This window comes from Pteropus vampyrus, unplaced genomic scaffold, assembly GCF_000151845.1.
Source record: "Pteropus vampyrus isolate Shadow unplaced genomic scaffold, Pvam_2.0 Scaffold107, whole genome shotgun sequence".
Taxonomy (NCBI): Eukaryota; Metazoa; Chordata; class Mammalia; order Chiroptera; family Pteropodidae; genus Pteropus; species Pteropus vampyrus.
The window spans coordinates 4,049,655-4,067,411 of record NW_011888888.1 but is presented as its reverse complement, the minus strand read 5'-3'; the positions used below and the strand labels follow the sequence as shown (position 1 = coordinate 4,067,411).

The window sequence follows — 17,757 nt, the reverse complement described above, 5'->3', positions numbered from 1 at the left end:
AATATTAGTTCTGAAACACTAAACGTCACCATGTGCACAATATAAATTACTATACAGCTCATTACTCATTCTTTGCTCTGAAAGTTTCTGAATAGCTCTTGGCAAAAAACAATAAAATTCAACCTGATATATAAAATGCAATCATCCAAAACAAAGTTACAATGATGGACTACAAAGGCATACTAAGACAAAAGGGCAAGATAAGAAACCCAGAACCTATCTTGTGTTCTTAAACTTCTAACTAAACTAGCCAAAATAACCATATTGTTTTCATCTAATGGTTATATGCTTAAAGAACATTTTTTTTTACTTTAATTAAAATCAGCTTCCCAAAGATTGTTTCATTCCTAGACACCTAGATAATGCAGGCCATAGGGTTGGCATTCTATAAATATTAGTAGAATACATTTCATAAGAACCAGATGTCATAACTAAGCCCAAGCCACAAATGATTACTACAATGAAAGCACAAATTATAAAACATTTATGCTATATTTAATCACAAAATATTCCATTTTGCAAAATGTTTTTTTAATAATGTATATATCATTTGCATTTGTTGCATTTTAAAGGTTTAGTTTATATACATTTCTAAAACTTGACATGTGTGTGCCTTAAACTGAAACATTGTCAGAGAATTTCTGTTCTTATAGTAATCTTCTGAATATATTTCTTCTACTAATAACAGATTACAGAACACAGATCCAAGGTTGTTTCATACTTTAATGCAATCTACTGTTACAACTTCAGTATAGAGCCGTATAAATGACAAAATATTTCAAATTTTGTAGGTATGTTAGTAAATATTAACATGAAGGACATTTACTAAGATCAGAATTCCTTTTAAAGGCAATGGTAATTCTGTTGTACATGCATATAGATTAGAACTGAGGTTATATAAAAATAGCATGATCACTTATTTCAAGTCCAATTACTACAAAAAGTGAGTTTGCAATCTCTTCTTATTTACTTCTGACAAAGGAAATTCATCATGAATATTACCAGATGAAAACGTTCATAAAACATTATTATAAGATCACATTCAATCTGACCTGAATAATCATATCAAAAGAAATGCACATTAAAAATTCTTGCTAAGTACAGAGAAGATTCGTTATCACTAATTACAGTTTTTGATTACTCACCAGGAAGCACGTTTCCATGCAAGATAATATTAAATAGTTTTTCTCAAAATGCACTATAAAACAAGACTCCATTTTAACATTATAAGTTTAACTATAATAATAATGTGACAGGCATTATAAATGTGTGCATACATATATGTAAATGTATAAAAATGAGTGGTTACTTCATGCAAGGCACTGTTTTAAATTCTTTATCAATAAGGCTACAGGAGGCTTCATGAATGAAGCAAAGATGGGGTAAGTATTGCTCATGAAATGGATAAATGGAAAAATGCCAGGAAGATTGCCTACCCTAGGACTAGACTGTGGATCAGCAGCAAAGGCATCATCCCCTAAGAGCTTGTGAGAAATGCAGACCCTCAGGCCCCACTCCGGACCCACTGAATGAGAATCTCCGATTCCAACTTATTTCTATACATATGAAAGTTTAAGAGTTGCTTCAGGAAAATAAGGTGAGGACACGTGGAGCTGCAATATCATACAATAAAGACAACTGTGAAAACAACCTAATTGAGAGCAGAAATTTAAAGACAAAAGAGAATGTAATGCAAGGAATACTTTGAAAATTACTAATGTGTTTTTTTTATCCTTTGCACTTACATGAATAATGGGAGAAGAGGCAGATAGGCTACATTAATGACATCCACATAGAAATGGATGATTACAAATAGCTTACTCTCCAGGTATTACATGGTAGAGACCATAAACCTGGCAGCCACTGGGTAATCAGTGGCCTGGTAGAAACTGCAGAAGACAGAGATAAGAAAGGTAGGAAGTCACCACTATCCTGATCTCCTCTTTGGGCCAATGTTTCAGAGGTGAATGGTACATCAAAGAAGATGAAGAGATTGCTAAAGGCGGAGAGTCCTAGTTGGATCCTGGGAGAAGAAAGTCGTCTAAGCAGCAATACATCCAAGCAGCCTGGTGGAGAGTGTCGCTAAGCAGAAGGAACACCTGAATTCATCTCGCCACAGCACCCTGACAACACTGCAGAATGGATGCAACATATCATTTCCACATGCTTAAAGTGACTAGAGAAGGCAGAGCACTCAAGATATCAAAGAGCTTGGCCATCACATATTGGCTCTGCAGCAAAAGGCTGCCAGGAAAAACAGAGATTAGGAAGTCCACAGCATCCACGAGAGATAAAGGAGAGTCAAGACAGCATGAGAGATTGGCCTAGCTATGACCAAAATGAGACACAATGGACCAAGATGAATATTCACACTTAAGCAGTGGATACCAGCAGACGAGAAATAAACTGGTTGTCAGGTACAAGGGCACAACGGAAGTCAATGAGGATGCCCAGCACAACACCTGGAGAACTTCTCCACTGCTCAAGCACTCACTGGCTTTTGCACAGGCACGCTCTTCCGCTCTCCCTCTCTTCCTCTCCCTCTCTCCCTCCCTCCCCCTCTCCCTCTCTCCTTCTCTCTCCCCCACCTCAATTCCAAACACACACACACACACACACACACACACACACACACACACACACACCCCTCTCACTCACTTCTCATCCTAAGCAGAGACCATATGAACAAAGGGTAGAGGGAGGCAAAAACTGCACAGAAACAAAGAAAAATCATAAGTTCAGTGTTGCTGGATGATAAAAAGTGAGGCAGGAAAATAAGTAAAATACTTAGAAAATAAAGTCAATGAAGATTTGACTAATTAGGTGTGAAGGCAAATAAGTCAAGGATGGGTGGGGTGGTGCCACCAACTAAGAAAGAGAAAACATGAAGTAAGAGAAAGTGGTTGAATGAGAGATGATGCCTTTAGTTTTGGAATATTGTGTTGAAGTAAATTAGAAATAAACCTGCCTTCTACCCTCAACCCTCAAGACTGAAAGGAAAACTGCAGCCAACCTAGGGTGGACAGGATTCACACAGACAATGTACTGGTTAATATACGCTCACGATAAAAAATTGTAAAAGACAAGTCTACCTACAATGCTACAGTCAAGACACTATAAGTAGCTGAATCCCAAGAACTTCAAATAATAAATTTTCAAAAACTATTAAATATGGTATAATAAAAGTGACTTCTTGTAAAAGCTAGAAAATATAATAAACTTTTTTAAAAAATTAGAAATATTTTCTAGAAATAAAAACATCACCATTAAAATTAAAAAATTAATCTATTAAAAGGCAGATTAGGTTATTACTGAATAAAGAAAGTGAACTAGAAGATATATAAGTAGCACAAAAAGATAAGGAGATAAAAAAACTGGAGAGAGATTTTTTAAATACATGTTAAAATGAGAAGCCCAACCTAATTATAAAAGAAACTCCAGAAGAGAGAATAGCCGCAAGATATTATCTCTAAAAAAATATATATTGGTGTGGGTTACATGAGTGTCTATTTCTCAATATTTCTATATCATTGAAAAAGTTCAAAATTTTAAAATAAAAAACAATTTAAAGAGTGAATAGAAAGTGAAAAAGTAAAAATGGGAATGCAAACTAGTATTTTTAAAAGTTTAGCTGAAAAAAATGAGAGATTAAAATAATTTAAGGAGAGTATGAATAGTTTTGTTAGGATTTTATTAATTTTAATGCTGGGCATGACTTCAGAATGTTTATGGACCAGGACACAGGAGTCTTTAAAGAAGTGTGAAGATGGCACAGAGAATCCAGGTAGATGGAAAGGGTCTGGAGGAAGGAGAGAATGAATGAGTGAGGGAGCAAGTGCAGAGAGCTGGCCTTGAATTAGGGGAGCACCATCCATCAGTTCTGGTAACTTTACTGACCAGCATCACGACTTTTTACAATTGCAACACATATCTTGCATACATTTCCTGATCTGGTTGCTGATAATAGTGACGTGCTCAGTTTGAATAAACTCAGTGGATCAATTTTAAATTGTATAGAAATAAATGTAATTTTTGAAATTAGATTACCTTCAGAACTTCTGATAAGAAGGCAGTTTTTCTTCTAATTCATATTATACTGATCTTAAGTGCTGTTTACTTATAGGTCCCATGCCTCTTAAATATTGAGAAAGGCTGTCAAATAAAAGGTGTATGTCCAAGGAAGAAAAAACATAATATAGATTAGATAATTATTAGAAAATAATTCTGGACTGTTCCCTAGAAAGGCAAGGTAAACAGAAGAAATCCCAGGTCATTTAAGGCTAAGTCTTAAGGGACTCCTCTGAAAAATTAAGTCATAAATTAAGTCATAAATACTATCACAGATTCTGTGCTCTGTTTTTTCCATATCAACATTACTACCACTTTTCAAGAGATGAATTTAAAAGTAAATTCATGGAAATTCTGGAGTTTTATTAGGAATCTCTTTGACTACATGAGTACAGGGAATTTCAAAAAGGTTTTTAAAATTTGTAGAAAGTAATCATAAATTCCCCGAGAAATGGCACATTCATTTCAATCAATTCAAATAATGTTTAATAATTTACACTAATAGCTTTGTTTTATTTTCAAGAAAGATAAATGTTTGCAAAAATTACTGCATTTATTCTAAAAATGGGTAATAAAACAGAAAATTACTTTTAAATCGTCTATAAAGCTTTGCAGTTACTTACAATTCACTCTCTATAGAATTCCTAACATAGCACAGGTATTTACCTGGTCTATTCTCAGTTGGGAGACTGTTAACAGAAATCCGAGTCCCTTGAGGAAGCTATGATGGGATCAGAAACTAGTAATATATATTTCTTGAAGCCTTTGCTATGTATACACTCAGCATTTGCTAAGAAGAACCGACAAAAGGGTTTAATGTCTATGGCCATAAATGATGAACCTGCAAGGAGGCAAAGAGAGAAGACTCACCCCAAAGAGTCTCTAACCTTTATAATATTTATTATAATATTTATTATAAGCTGTGTTTACAATAACAGCTTATATTTATTAAGAACTTATGTGCTATGTCCTGTTTCCAAGTACTTTAGATGCATTAGTTTACTTTGTCTCCTAGTCCTATGAGGTAGGTACATTTGTTATCTGACATTTATAGAAAAGAAAACTGAAGCTTAAAGAAATGAGATAACTTGCCCAAGGTCTCGAAGAAAACATTTTACTGCCAGAGTTCTGGATCAACCGCTTTTCCCTAACTAGAGGGTTTTCCTACAGAGCTAAATAAATTTGGGAGGGATAAAATTCCTTATATGTAGAGAACGTAAGAAAGCTAAATTCAGAGACAACAAAGTCTCTTCTAAATTGTAAGTTACTATACGATACAGAGTTTACAGCCAATAAGTATCAAAAGTCAGCTCAGAAATAACATGAAGGAAATGGGCAGATTTATAACCACAGTGATTTCTGAGAAGCATGCTACTACCACCCTCATTCTACGAGATCAACAATTAAGACCCCAAGTATCTATTATGATACCATTTCTTCCCTATTTACTATTATGAGGAATTATTTTTGTGCATGTTTTATAGTAGAGTGTAAGTAGACTGTAGATTATAAGTAGATTGTAAATTCTCTTAAGGATTTGGTAAATCTAAGGCATTATTTGACACCAAGATAAGGCATAACTTAACACCAAGAATATAGAATGACCTTTGTAAATGTCACCAATGATAATTCTCACTACATAAGAACAAGCAAGACATAAAGAACAGACAGTGGTGAGCTTCCGAGCATGCTGCTGACTCCCAAAAGCCAAAGTTACTTACCATCACATCATCCTGTATAACAGATAGGATTGTGAGCATATATTTAATGCCCACTGCATTACTGTATCTCTTTTAAGAAAGCAGTCAAATAACATTTGAAGTAGCAATGCAACAATCCTGTTGAAAACAAAGTGTTCAGAATATTCAAATATAAAAATCACATTTCATCCTACCATTTAATTCACCAAGAGTCACAATATTTTTCTGATTATGCAATAAGAATTTGGTCCCCAAATTAATTTCATTTATTTAGCACTGTGTTACAAATAATGTAGGTTTCAGTTATTCTAACCAGCAAGATATAAGAGAGAGAAATGGGTATACACTTGGCCAAAATTCACTAAAATTACCCAAGGCACATGGGAAACTTTTTCCTTTTAAAGGACTACTAGTCAAAATTAACGTTCAACCACTGACCTAGTCATTCATTTAATCAATATTTATGAAGGACTACTATGTACCACCCCAGTATGTAATTAAAAAAAGTCGGACAGATTCATGCTCTGATGGAGCCAACCCCATAGATGCAACAGACAATAAAAATGTAAATGCACAAAATGATTTCAAAATGGTGTAATTATGAAGGGAGAGGAAGGAAGACTAATTTAGACTGGATGGTCAGGAAAAACTTCATTGAAGACAAAAAAAAAAGTCTTATTCTTTCACCTACGTCTCAAGTGAAACATCATAGGTTCAATATGAAGCACCAGAAACTGGTAATTTTGCTGTTACCACAAGTCATATAATTTACAAAAGATTGAAGAACATAAAATTACAGTCATTATGCAGTCTCTAAAGTTATACATGAGATATTAATAAGAATATTTATAAGTGAGATGCTGCTGCAACAAACAAAAAAATGTGAAAATGGCTTTGGAATTAGGCGACGGGCAGAGGCTGAAAAAATTCTGAGGAACATGATGGAAAGAACCTAGGGTGCCTTAACACACTTTTTGAAAGAGAGCCCTAGTGAGGGCTCAGAAGGAACTGAAAAACTGGGTAGGGAAAACATATATGATCTTAGAAAATACCTAAGCTGTCAAGAACAGGCTATGGATAGAAATATGAACTTTAAATGTGCTCCTGGAGAGGACCTGAATGAAAAAGAGGAACATGTGATTAGAAAAAAGAGGAAAGGATCCTTGCACAGTGGCAGAAAGCTTAAGTGAATTATCTCCTGCAGTCAAATGTGGAGCAGAACTTCTAAACTATGAATTTGGATGTTCAAATGAGATTTCCAAGAAAACTGTAGAAAGTATGACCTGTTTTTTTGTTTTTTGGTTTTTTTTTTTTTATGGTTATAGCAAAAAAGGGAGAGGAAAAAGATAAATTAAGAAAGCACAAAATGAAAGAATGGTGTCAAATCACCATAATTTTGTAGGCAAGAAACAGGCTGATAAAATGACTCAGCTCCAAACATGTGCTACTTTTCATTAGAAAGAAAGGATGACTCCCAGGACGGAGTCCAGCACCCAGAAAGTGGAGCAGAGAGTCACAGATGATTATTCCTAGGCCTTAAAACCTAATGTCGTTTGTAAAGTACATGGGACTAACGACTCCTTTTTTCTTTTTACTTGCACTGTTTTTGAAAGGAAATGTCTGTAACTGATACTCTGCCTCTCCCACCACTATAGCCTAGGAGCATATAACGTGTTTTCTAGTCTCACAGTGTCACAGATAAAAGAAGAATTTTGTCTCAGGTATGGCTTATACCCAGAATATCACCCATACCTGAGTAAGATCATGAGATCTAGATGAGATTTTGGACTCTGACTTGATACTGTAATGTGTTAAGATTTTTGGAGATGCTGAGACAGGGTAAATGCATTTTGCATGTGGGAATGAACATGAATTCTGGAGAACCAGAGGACAGACTGCAGTAGGCAGAATAATGGCCCACAAAGATGCTGGAAACTTGAACATGTTACGCTACATGGCAAAAAGGAACTTTGCAGATGTGATTAGAGTTAAGGGTCTTGAGATGAGACTATTATCCTGAATTATTTGGGTGGACCCGATGCAATCACAGGGTCCTTGTAAGTGAAAGGGAGGTAGGAGAGTGATGCTACATGAGAGTCCATCAGCCATTGTTGGCTTTGAAGATGGAGAAAGGTGTCATGAGCACATGAAAGCTGGTGGCCTCTAAACAGAAATTGTAAAGTCAAAGGAGTAGATTCTCCTTTAGGACTTCCAGAAGAAAATAAGCCCTACTGACATCTTGATTTTAGCTCTGTGAAACCCATTTTGGACTTCTGACCCCCAGAAATGTAAAATAAACAAATAAATTTGGCACTGTTTTAAGCCACTAGGTTTATAGTAACAAACATTCATTTTAAAATTATTTTTGCCCTATTTCTGTTAAGGTTTTTAACTAGTATTTAACAAGTTATGACTGAAAGCAGCCTAAACACTATAAGATTGGGTGCAACTGACCTTACTTCATAAGGCTCAAATGCCACCTGGGATCTGAGCTTCACCAATGTCACACTCTGGGAAGGCACACAGTAGGTAACTGCATTCTAGAACATGTTACCAAGAAATATGTGACCTAGAAATATGACAAATACATTCAGGTCCTCCCATGTGAATATGTGGTATCTTGAATTTTCCAAAACAGAGAGATGTATAACAAAATAAAAATTAAGATCGTGGTTGAATAATAAATTTTTGTTTTAAAATATTATAACAATCTTTTTCAGGATTAAATAATATCTCCTACTAAATCCTATAAGACAGGCATATTTCCTACCATTCATAAATTTAGTAAGACGCATGATCTTTATTTATGTTTAAAAGAGGTCAAAAATAAAGATTAGAAAATGAAATGCATCCCCCAAAAAAGGAATAACACTACAACTGCAACAAAGCACACTCTTCCAATAAAATATCCAATGTCATTTTCTCTAATTTATCAAATAATACAATGACTGTCAAAATTTCTTCTAAATATGGGGAAAAAAATTCTTAATCCAAACAATTTGCTTTTAGATCCCATGCACTTATTTTGGTCATCACATATTATTACTATTCCTTTTTTGTTTACTCTGAGTAGTTATTTGTTCCCATCGACACTGAAAATGGCAAAGTATAAGATTTCCAGGTAAATCTTAATCCTACACAATATATTAACACAATTAAGAACTAATTATGCATATGACAAAGTAAATGGGTTGTTAGGGATACAGAATAACTTACAAAGATTCTGCCCCTGAAGTGCTCATACTAGTGGGGGAAGCAGGTGGAGCAGAAGGCTAATCGACAACAGAAACCAGAGTGCAAATATGCTTTACCATATGCCTATTTGGAGGGGGAGAGTGCCCTGAGGAAAACAGTATAAGGACAGAGGGAAGCCAGGTCTAGAAGAAAGTTTTTATTCTGCAGGCAAAGGAGAAGTCAACAAAAGTTTCTAAGCAAGGAATGAACACAGTACCTATGGTAGGAAGAACAGTTCGAAGCATAGAGCAGCAACAGGAAAGCCTACCTGGATTTAGGCTGCCAGAGGCAAAAGAGAACTTGAACAATGAATGTGAGAATGAAAGACAGAAAATACAGAAAAATCAACCCTTTTAAAACATACTTTAATACCACCCGTGGCACCACCTGTGGCTTCTATCAAAGTAATGGCTAATTGCTAATACAAGCTAAGTGAGTGAACAAGGAGCATGTAACCCATGTTGAAATACCAAGTTCATTTATTCAAGGAAACCGACTTTCTGACATCTAAGATCCTGAGCCAATTCTAAGGAAACAGCTAAAGCAATTCAAAATGCAAAAGTCCTGCAATGCCGGAATTTCTCAACTAAGAAGTCAGAGGGCAAGTATAAAGGGAGCCAAAAAGATTCATGATATAGCTTTTCAAAGAGCTAATTAGTGGTAGCAATGGAAAAATATTCACCTAGCAAAAGAAATCTAATCCCTCATCTAATTTTCACTCAACCTATAATATTTAAACCAAGCTAAAGAAGGAGATAAGGATATGGATTTTTATTTTATTTTTTCTGTGTGTGAGGATGAGTGCAGGGAAGGATAATCAGGTGGAATTAAAGAAAATAAAAACTGAACGCTTCAGAGTTAAATGACTTATGAAAAAAATTCATAATAATTTATACATCTAACTTCCATGTCTTTGAAAATTATAATAAAATAATATTTAATAAGTACCCATATGTACAATACAGCCTCACAAAAACAACAGGCTAGGCCTAATGAATTGAGTAATAAATTGTAACATCCTCAAAGATACAACAATAAAAAGTGTTTTCCTCTGAGACAATTAGCCATATATAATGGAAAGAAAACATTCCTTATTAAAATAAGTTTCTCTATTTACTAATCTTATTCTAATATGAAAGTCTGAAACCTAAACCTAAGACTTGAAACACCCAAACCCTAATCTAATTTCCTGTAGGTCAATGATGACACTAGGTCTTGTTCCTAATAAGGCTAATGAAATACCTCTGATTAAAAAAAAAAAAATTATAATAGATACGCAGTACCAAAATTTTTTTACTAACAATGTGCATCTCATACTTGAATCTCTCAACTCAGATGTCTAAAAACATAATAGATATCTTAAGAAAAAAATACAATAAAATTAACTATTTAATTCACTGTCTTCAATGTACTTTGGAGGCATTTTGTCTTAAATTAAAAAATAAATCATTTGGTGAGAAAAACAAAATAATTGAAGAGGAAGAAGACCTAATGTAAATAGAGCTGACATTGGTTATAGGTTACCTAGAAACCATTTTATATTTCTAATTGATTCAGTTGCTGTTTTATAGAGAATGATTTCACTGAGCTGCTTACACACTTTAAACATCCAAGAAAGAACCAAATGTCAACACTTCACTACTAAAGTCAAATTAGGGGGAAAAATGCTTTCAAACAGCCTAAAAATTAAGATTTACGAAATAAGTTAGCCAGCATTCTGTTTGTAGGAATTAGGGTGTTGGAACTCTAGGCAAAAGGGTAGAGTGAGAGTAAAGTAAGGCAGATAAGGAGAGGAGGGAAGAGAAGTGGGCCAATAAGACTGAATTTCCACACAGAGAAGACATGTAGGTGAAAACAAAAGACTAAAGCTACAAAAGACAGCTTAAGGAATTGTTACCCAAAGATCTTTTAAAATCATTTTGAAATTGTTCTAATGTTATTGGTATGGAGAAGTAAAAATTCCATACTTTCTTCTGAAAATCACCACTCACTACCTTTCTCATAATTCTCACTATAGTTGGCTGTAGAGATGCAACTCTTGGTTCTACATTACACATTCGGCTATATTTGTTAATCTAGAACAATGGTTCTCTGCCAGAGGTTAATTTTTGCCCCCACGAGACATTGGGGGACAACTGAAGACATTTTTGAGGGTCACGGGTTGAGGGAGCTGCTATCGGCATCTAACAGGTGAAAGGCCAAAGATGCTGCTGAACAACCTACAATGCACAAGACAGCGCACACATCAAAGGATTATTTTGCCCAAAATGCCAACAATGCTAAGGTTGAGATACAACCTTTTCTGAATATAAGCAAAAACCAACTCCTTGGACCTTCATCCTAGTCATCTAACAGACACCTAATTAAAGCATAGACCACCACCAAAGGACTCATTTTTCAATTTCTTTAAACATGGTGGATGGCTGGCTCAAACTAAAATACACTGAAATTATATTATCAGGAGTGCAGAAATGTAGAAAAATAACTTTTAACCCTTCTTTTGTTCCATTTTTGTCTTAAGCACATTCAATTCATAAAAGGAGCACCTACATGTTTCCGTATTAAGGTCTTTCTCTTCTATGCTCAATGCACTAAAAAATACACTGACCTTGGCAAAATACAATATTTCTCATTAATGTAAAAACTTAGGTAAACAGTATTAACTGAGTATTTATGTTGGGAGTGAGGGTGCAGAAAGCCACCCAGGTCTTTAAAATGCAAAGTTATTTCACAGTTTGCTTGCAAAATGACTCAGATCATTATTACTTTTAGTCATGCCAAGTTTACTGCTTCTAAGCCTACAAGTAATGGAGAAAAAAAAAAAACACCATTTTTCCTGCAGTCACTAAACCAATGAAACAGAAGCTTACTGAAAACAGGTTTTGTGCAATTTTTTTTTTTATAACTGTTATAAAAATAAAAGCAATCCCTGGGAGTGCAAATGAACACTCTGAGAAATCTTTCACCTACCCTAAGAGCTATACAGTGTGGACTGGAAACAAACAAAAGAAAATCCTAACTCAGACATCCACAAATCTTACGTGGTGAATATTTTCCTAATGTATCCCTCAGTCAAAACCCTGGCTTACTCTTTTTATATTACCATCCATCAAACAACTGGAAAAGACCTCCATACAGCGTTTCACCGAGAGAACAATACTAAGAACGAATAAAAGCCTTGGCGTTGTACCTGGCAAATCTCATTCATCAGAAATCATGGCAGCGAAAAGAGTATCCTGTAGTCCGGCTTGACCCTTTCGTACCTTCACATCGGTTTTTACCGCTCGAGTATCTTACTGGAGCAAATGTTACTCAACTTTGGTGGTTTCTATGTCCCCACAGTAATAAAAACCAAGTATCCAGCGTAGCCTACTTCCTTACGCAACATAATCAGGTAAATATAATTAGTGCTCCTAGTGCTCGTTTAACATTTACAGAACCGCCATAGGAAGTTAACAGGAAAGACACATTTTAATCCCACGGAGGCCCCACAAAAGGTGCACTGATTTCACCAAACGTGGCACTCTTGACATGGGAAAACCACAACCGCGAAACACCTCGTACCAAGGGGTTTCCGGGAAGGGGGGGGGTTGCTTTTATTTTCTTGTCGCGAATGCCCCTTCATCTTTATAAAGCTGAACTAACTTCAAAGAAAAGAGGTTACTCGCGATCCGCTCCTCGGCTCCCCGCGGGGTCCACACCGAGGCACTCAAGTGAGGTGAAGCTCCAGCCGCACCGCTGGCGAGTTGTTACTGGCCAGGAGGAGGCAGGGAGAGGACTGGGGAGATGGGTACCCACCTCGGCTCCGCACCCAACCAGACAAGCTCACGCTCGGAAACCATTCTGGGGCGCTGCGAGACACGTCCCCTCCAGGGTTCCGAAGGCCAAGGGGCCCGCAGCGACCCCAGCACAGCGGCCACCCCCAGGGCGCCCCGGGTCTCCGCCCGCGGCCCCTGCGTCCGCCCCGGCCGCCCTTACCCAGCAGCAGCAGCTTGACCTCACGCGCCGCCTTCTCGCCATCCTCGCGGAGGTTCCGGTCGATCATCTTACTCCGCTCCACCGCCGCCTTGTCCTCGGCGCTCAGCGTACAGCCCATTGTGCCAGGAGCGAGAGCCTGCCGCCGCTCCCTTCAAGTGCGACGCGCTGTCGCGGAACACAGGTGAATTCTTGCTCTCTGGACGCGGGCGTTCGAGTACCTCCCGACGCTGGCCACACCGCCCCCACCCACTTCCTAACCCGAGCGAGGAAACCGAAGGAGCAGGCAGCGCCGCGCAGCTCTTCCCCAAGGCCGGGTTCCGCGCCTGGCGTCCCTCGCCGTCCCCGAAGTCCCCGGGTTTGGAGGTTCTGGGTGCGACGGACGCTACCCCCTCACCCGTGGCTGCGCTGCAGCCTCTAGAAGCCGGGGGGAGATCGGCGTCCTCGCGCCGCCGCGGCCCCGCCCCTCCTCGCCTTGCCCGCCCCTCCCGCCGCCGGGGGACCACTCCCAGAGCGCGCTCCCGCGCACGTGCCCTCGGACAGCGCCCCCTCGGACGGGCGCGCGCGCTGCCGCGGACCCCTGACAGCGCGGCGGGCCAGGGCCTGCCACCCCCGCGAGCGCTCCTTGTCCCAGCCCGCCGAACCTCGACTGTCCATCGAACACCCCCTACCTCGCTCCCTCCGCCGGAGTGGGATCATTTCTTCCCGTTTACTCACACCCAGGGATCTGTGCGGACCTGCCTGACCCTTCGGAGTGAGGGTGGGAGAGCTGCCAAAGTTGGTAGCCGAAAAAAGCCAGTCCTGGGCGTTTGAGCATGCCCAGCTCCGGTTTTCGAAATGTAAACCTCTGTCGGCTGGCCTTCAGGACTGTGGGAAATAGAAGGAGCTGGGAAGGGAATGGAGCCGTGGCGAAAGCAGAGAAAGCAGAGATGGGGACACTGGGGAACTGAAAAGTCTGGAGAGGGGGAGTCTCTCCAGACTGGAGGAGGGTAACCTTCTTCCTTCCTGTTGTTTTTCTTTCCTTCTGACATTCCCTCCTTCCATCCTCACGTTTCTTTTCACAAGCAGAGAACATTTTGAAGGATTTCCTCACAACTTGAGAAAATGTGAGGCAAAGAATCAAGAGTATATTTTAAAAGGACAAGAAGAATAAAACACACCCACACAAATCTGCTCCACACCATAACCGTCTTCCTCTGGGGCGGCATGTAAGTTTCCAAGCCAGGTTTTGAGCTAATGTTGATGAATATGTTAGTAAATCGTAAGCCACTGGGCATGTCATTTCTTTTTGTAGGCCTTAGCTTCCTCACCCATAAAACGAGATGGAGTTGATCCGTATTGTTGCTACATTCTTCTAGCTCACTACTCTGGGGGAGCAGCACCAACAGCAAAAGAATGAGCATAGATTTAAGGTCTGATCTCTGCCTGTCAGTCGCATTACTTTTCCCTTATAGTCATCGCAGAGAATCGTTGATTGATTAGAATATGGGGCTGATAGTAAAGAAAAACATTTTCTTTGATGTATTAAAAATTAAGAAATTGCTCTTTGGTTCCCATCTGGAAATCTTATTTTCTAAAAACGATTAGTAAAAGTTGTTTCCATGAAGGTGAGCCTGAGCTAATGCTACAGGCAGTATAGCTTTAGAGTGAGTCACTTAAGCCAAGCCTATGAGCTAGCAGATTGTCAATTTCTTCCGTATTGGACATGTCCTTTCCTGTTCTACAAAAGTCAAATCTGCTGGACTCGAGATACGATTTCAAGAACTGCCTCAAATTTTGCTATGACCTTTTGTAATATAACAACAAAAAAGAGCAAGCCTAAATTTGTACTTAATTACCTTCTACTTTGTATTTCTTGGCACTCTGAATGTTGGTGTTCAGCAGAAACTCTGAAATTAAACTTGATGGAGTAAATTTACAATCTTTGTGTACCAGCCATTTTGGATTATCTGTTATTGTGTGTCCTAAAAGCTTCTAGCCACATAGGGGGTGAGACCAACAATTGTGAGAAAAGAGGAAGCAATCATAACCGCGTACTGGTAAATGACTACAGAACTTGTACTTTGGATAGAAAAAAAAAGGTGTAACAGAATTATACACATTACCTCTCATTTGAGAAGCTTGTCAAGTAGGTGAATGGTTAAATTGTAATACATGGATGAATAAGAACTGAAAATTAGCTTTATATAAGAGAATACAGAGTAATGGAGTAATCAGTACTGTGGGGGCGAGGGGCAAGGAATTCCAAGAGAAGAAAATTTTTTAAAAAACTTTTGAAGGAAGCCATGACTGGGGATTTGTTGGGAGTTTCAAGGGGTATGTATTGATCAGCTTTCACTGCCATTACAGAATACTGTAAACCGGGTGGCTTAAACAACAGGAATTTATTTCTCATGGTGCTGGAGGCTGGGAAGTCCAAGATCGAAGTACTAGCTCATTCAGTTCCCCAGTGAGGATGCTCTGGCTTACAGATGGCTACCTTCTTGATATGCCTTCACATGTAGAGAGAAAGAGCTCTGGTCTCTCTTCTTCTTTAAGGACACTAATCCCATTACTAGGCGTGGGAGGCACCTTCACAATCTCATACAAACCTAATTACCTCCCAAAGGCCCCATCTCTAAATACCGTCATATTGGGGATAGGGTTTTGACATGAATTTGGCAAGGGGACATAACATTCAGTTCATAACAGGGTATATTTTGTTTGAGAGGGAAAACCAGCTAAAAAGGTTAATATGCAAAGAAGACGTTGGAGAAAGCAATTGTTTTATAATTGAAATGTAGTTTGGCTGTGAAGAATGCTAGGAAGTGTAAGACAAAGTTGGAATATAGCTTTAAATATTAAGGAGCAGATTTGGAATTTATACAATGGGTACAAAATGTTCCTTACATTCTCTTTAGTTGGGTAATAGGTGTTTAAAAAATCTCTTACCCAACAAAACAAATGAGTTACCAGCAAGATGATTGTGTTAGTAATCCAGATAAGAAGTAGTAAGAGTCACTCAAATTAATAATTTACATAATTATGATGTTGCAAAATGTGATTCAACAATCTTGTCAAGGAGGTGGAGCAGATATTCTTAACTCACCTATTTTATAGAGAATGAAATTGAAATACAGAGATTAAAGCAACCTAATTCAGATTGCTGTTTGATTCCCTTCTGGACATCATATTTTTCAGACAACTGTATTGAGATATAATTCACAGACCATAAAATTTATTCATTTAAAGTGTACAATTCAATGGCTTTTAGTATTTTACAAAGCTGTGCAACCAGCATGACAATCAATTCTAGAACATTTCATCACCTCAAAAAGAAACCCCATACCCCATAGCCATTATCTCCCAATCTTTTCACCACCACCACCCGCCCCTAGTCCTAGGCAACAATGAATCTACTTTGTGTCTGTTTAGATTTTCCCATTCTTGACATTTTACATAAAAGGAAACATATAGTATGTGGTTTTTTCTGACTGACTTCTTTCATGTAGCATATTTTCAAGGTTCATCCATGTTGTAGCATATGTCAATACTTCAATTATCTTTATTGCTGAATAATACTGAGCATCATGTATTAGGGAGTTAGGGACATATATTAAAACATAAATTGGGACACATTCAGCTGAAAGCATTCAGGTCTTAAAGAAACTCCAAACTGTGTCATAAGGAGTATTTGAAGAAACTGGGGATATTTAATATAGGAATGAGAAGATCCAAAGTGATGTGATAGGTATTTCCAAGTGACTGAAGAGATATCATAAATCAGAGGTGATAGACATTTTCTGTCTAGATTCAAGGTGGTAGATTTAGAAGTATTGGAAGGAAGCTATAGCAAACAAGTTTTACCTTGATGTGAGAAAACATAGTATGAAATTCCTCCAGGGAAAATAGGGAAGCTCAGCAACACATGAATTCTTGACTAAGATGTAAAAATCTAGACAGGATTGTCGCATATTGGGAATGATCTAGAGATAGATGAACTTTTAGGATCTCTTCCACCCTTGATATTTTATATTATTCAGAAGTCAGGATTAGTGTCAGACATGAGATTAAAATTCGGAAAATTCTTCTGGCCTTCAAATTTATCCCTATTCATCCTGCCATCAGACAAACAAGCACAAGTAGGAAAGGATTGTGTATCTGAGATGTATTGGCATGGTGTGTTGATAAGGAGGAACCATAGAAGAAGACAGAGACAAGACAACAACATGACATATGTATACAGAGCGAGCGAGAGAGAGAGAGAGAGAGATCAGAAGGGCAGTATGTATTTTGTCTGGCTAAGTTGGGAGGAGATGTGACATATGGACACCTCTCCATTACCTACACTGAGGTTTTTGCTTTCTAAATAAGAAGAGAATTTGGTTTGGGTTAGGCTAGGAATAATTAGGAGACTAGACAGGCTAGCATGGCACCTGTACCCTTCTATAGTTATAGATATAAGGGCCCCAAACCAAAACCATTTTATGATATTCTTAGGCAAAGGTTGAAAAACAAAAGCCCATTGAATTATTATGGAGAGACATTATAAGGCAAGCAGCATTCTTTGATGTGCAGGTTACAACATTGTGGGACAGAGATAATGTAGAGGCCATTGTCTCTGCATGAAACATACCATTTCTCAAGCACCCAAACATTAATGGATTGAAAGCATCTAAAGACAGAGCTTTGGATTTGGATATCCCGAAGGGCACTTCACCATTGGCTACACTCGATCTCCCTCAAGTAGCTTCACAGACAGCCTATGACAAAAGGTAACTGAAAAAGAAGAAAATCATGC

At 38.1% G+C, this 17,757-nt stretch overlaps 1 protein-coding gene across 1 annotated transcript in view; it reads right to left on the bottom strand.

The window, feature by feature from the left end:
- Window positions 1-13,390, bottom strand: part of GNAI1 (G protein subunit alpha i1) — an 83,577-nt gene extending 70,187 nt beyond the window's left edge. The window contains exon 1 of the mRNA XM_011365221.2: window positions 12,981-13,390. Within this exon, the coding sequence (XP_011363523.1) occupies window positions 12,981-13,098 (118 nt within the window). The 5' untranslated portion in view covers window positions 13,099-13,390. The remainder of the gene's footprint in view (window positions 1-12,980) is intronic.
- Between the last annotated feature and the right edge of the window lie 4,367 nt (window positions 13,391-17,757).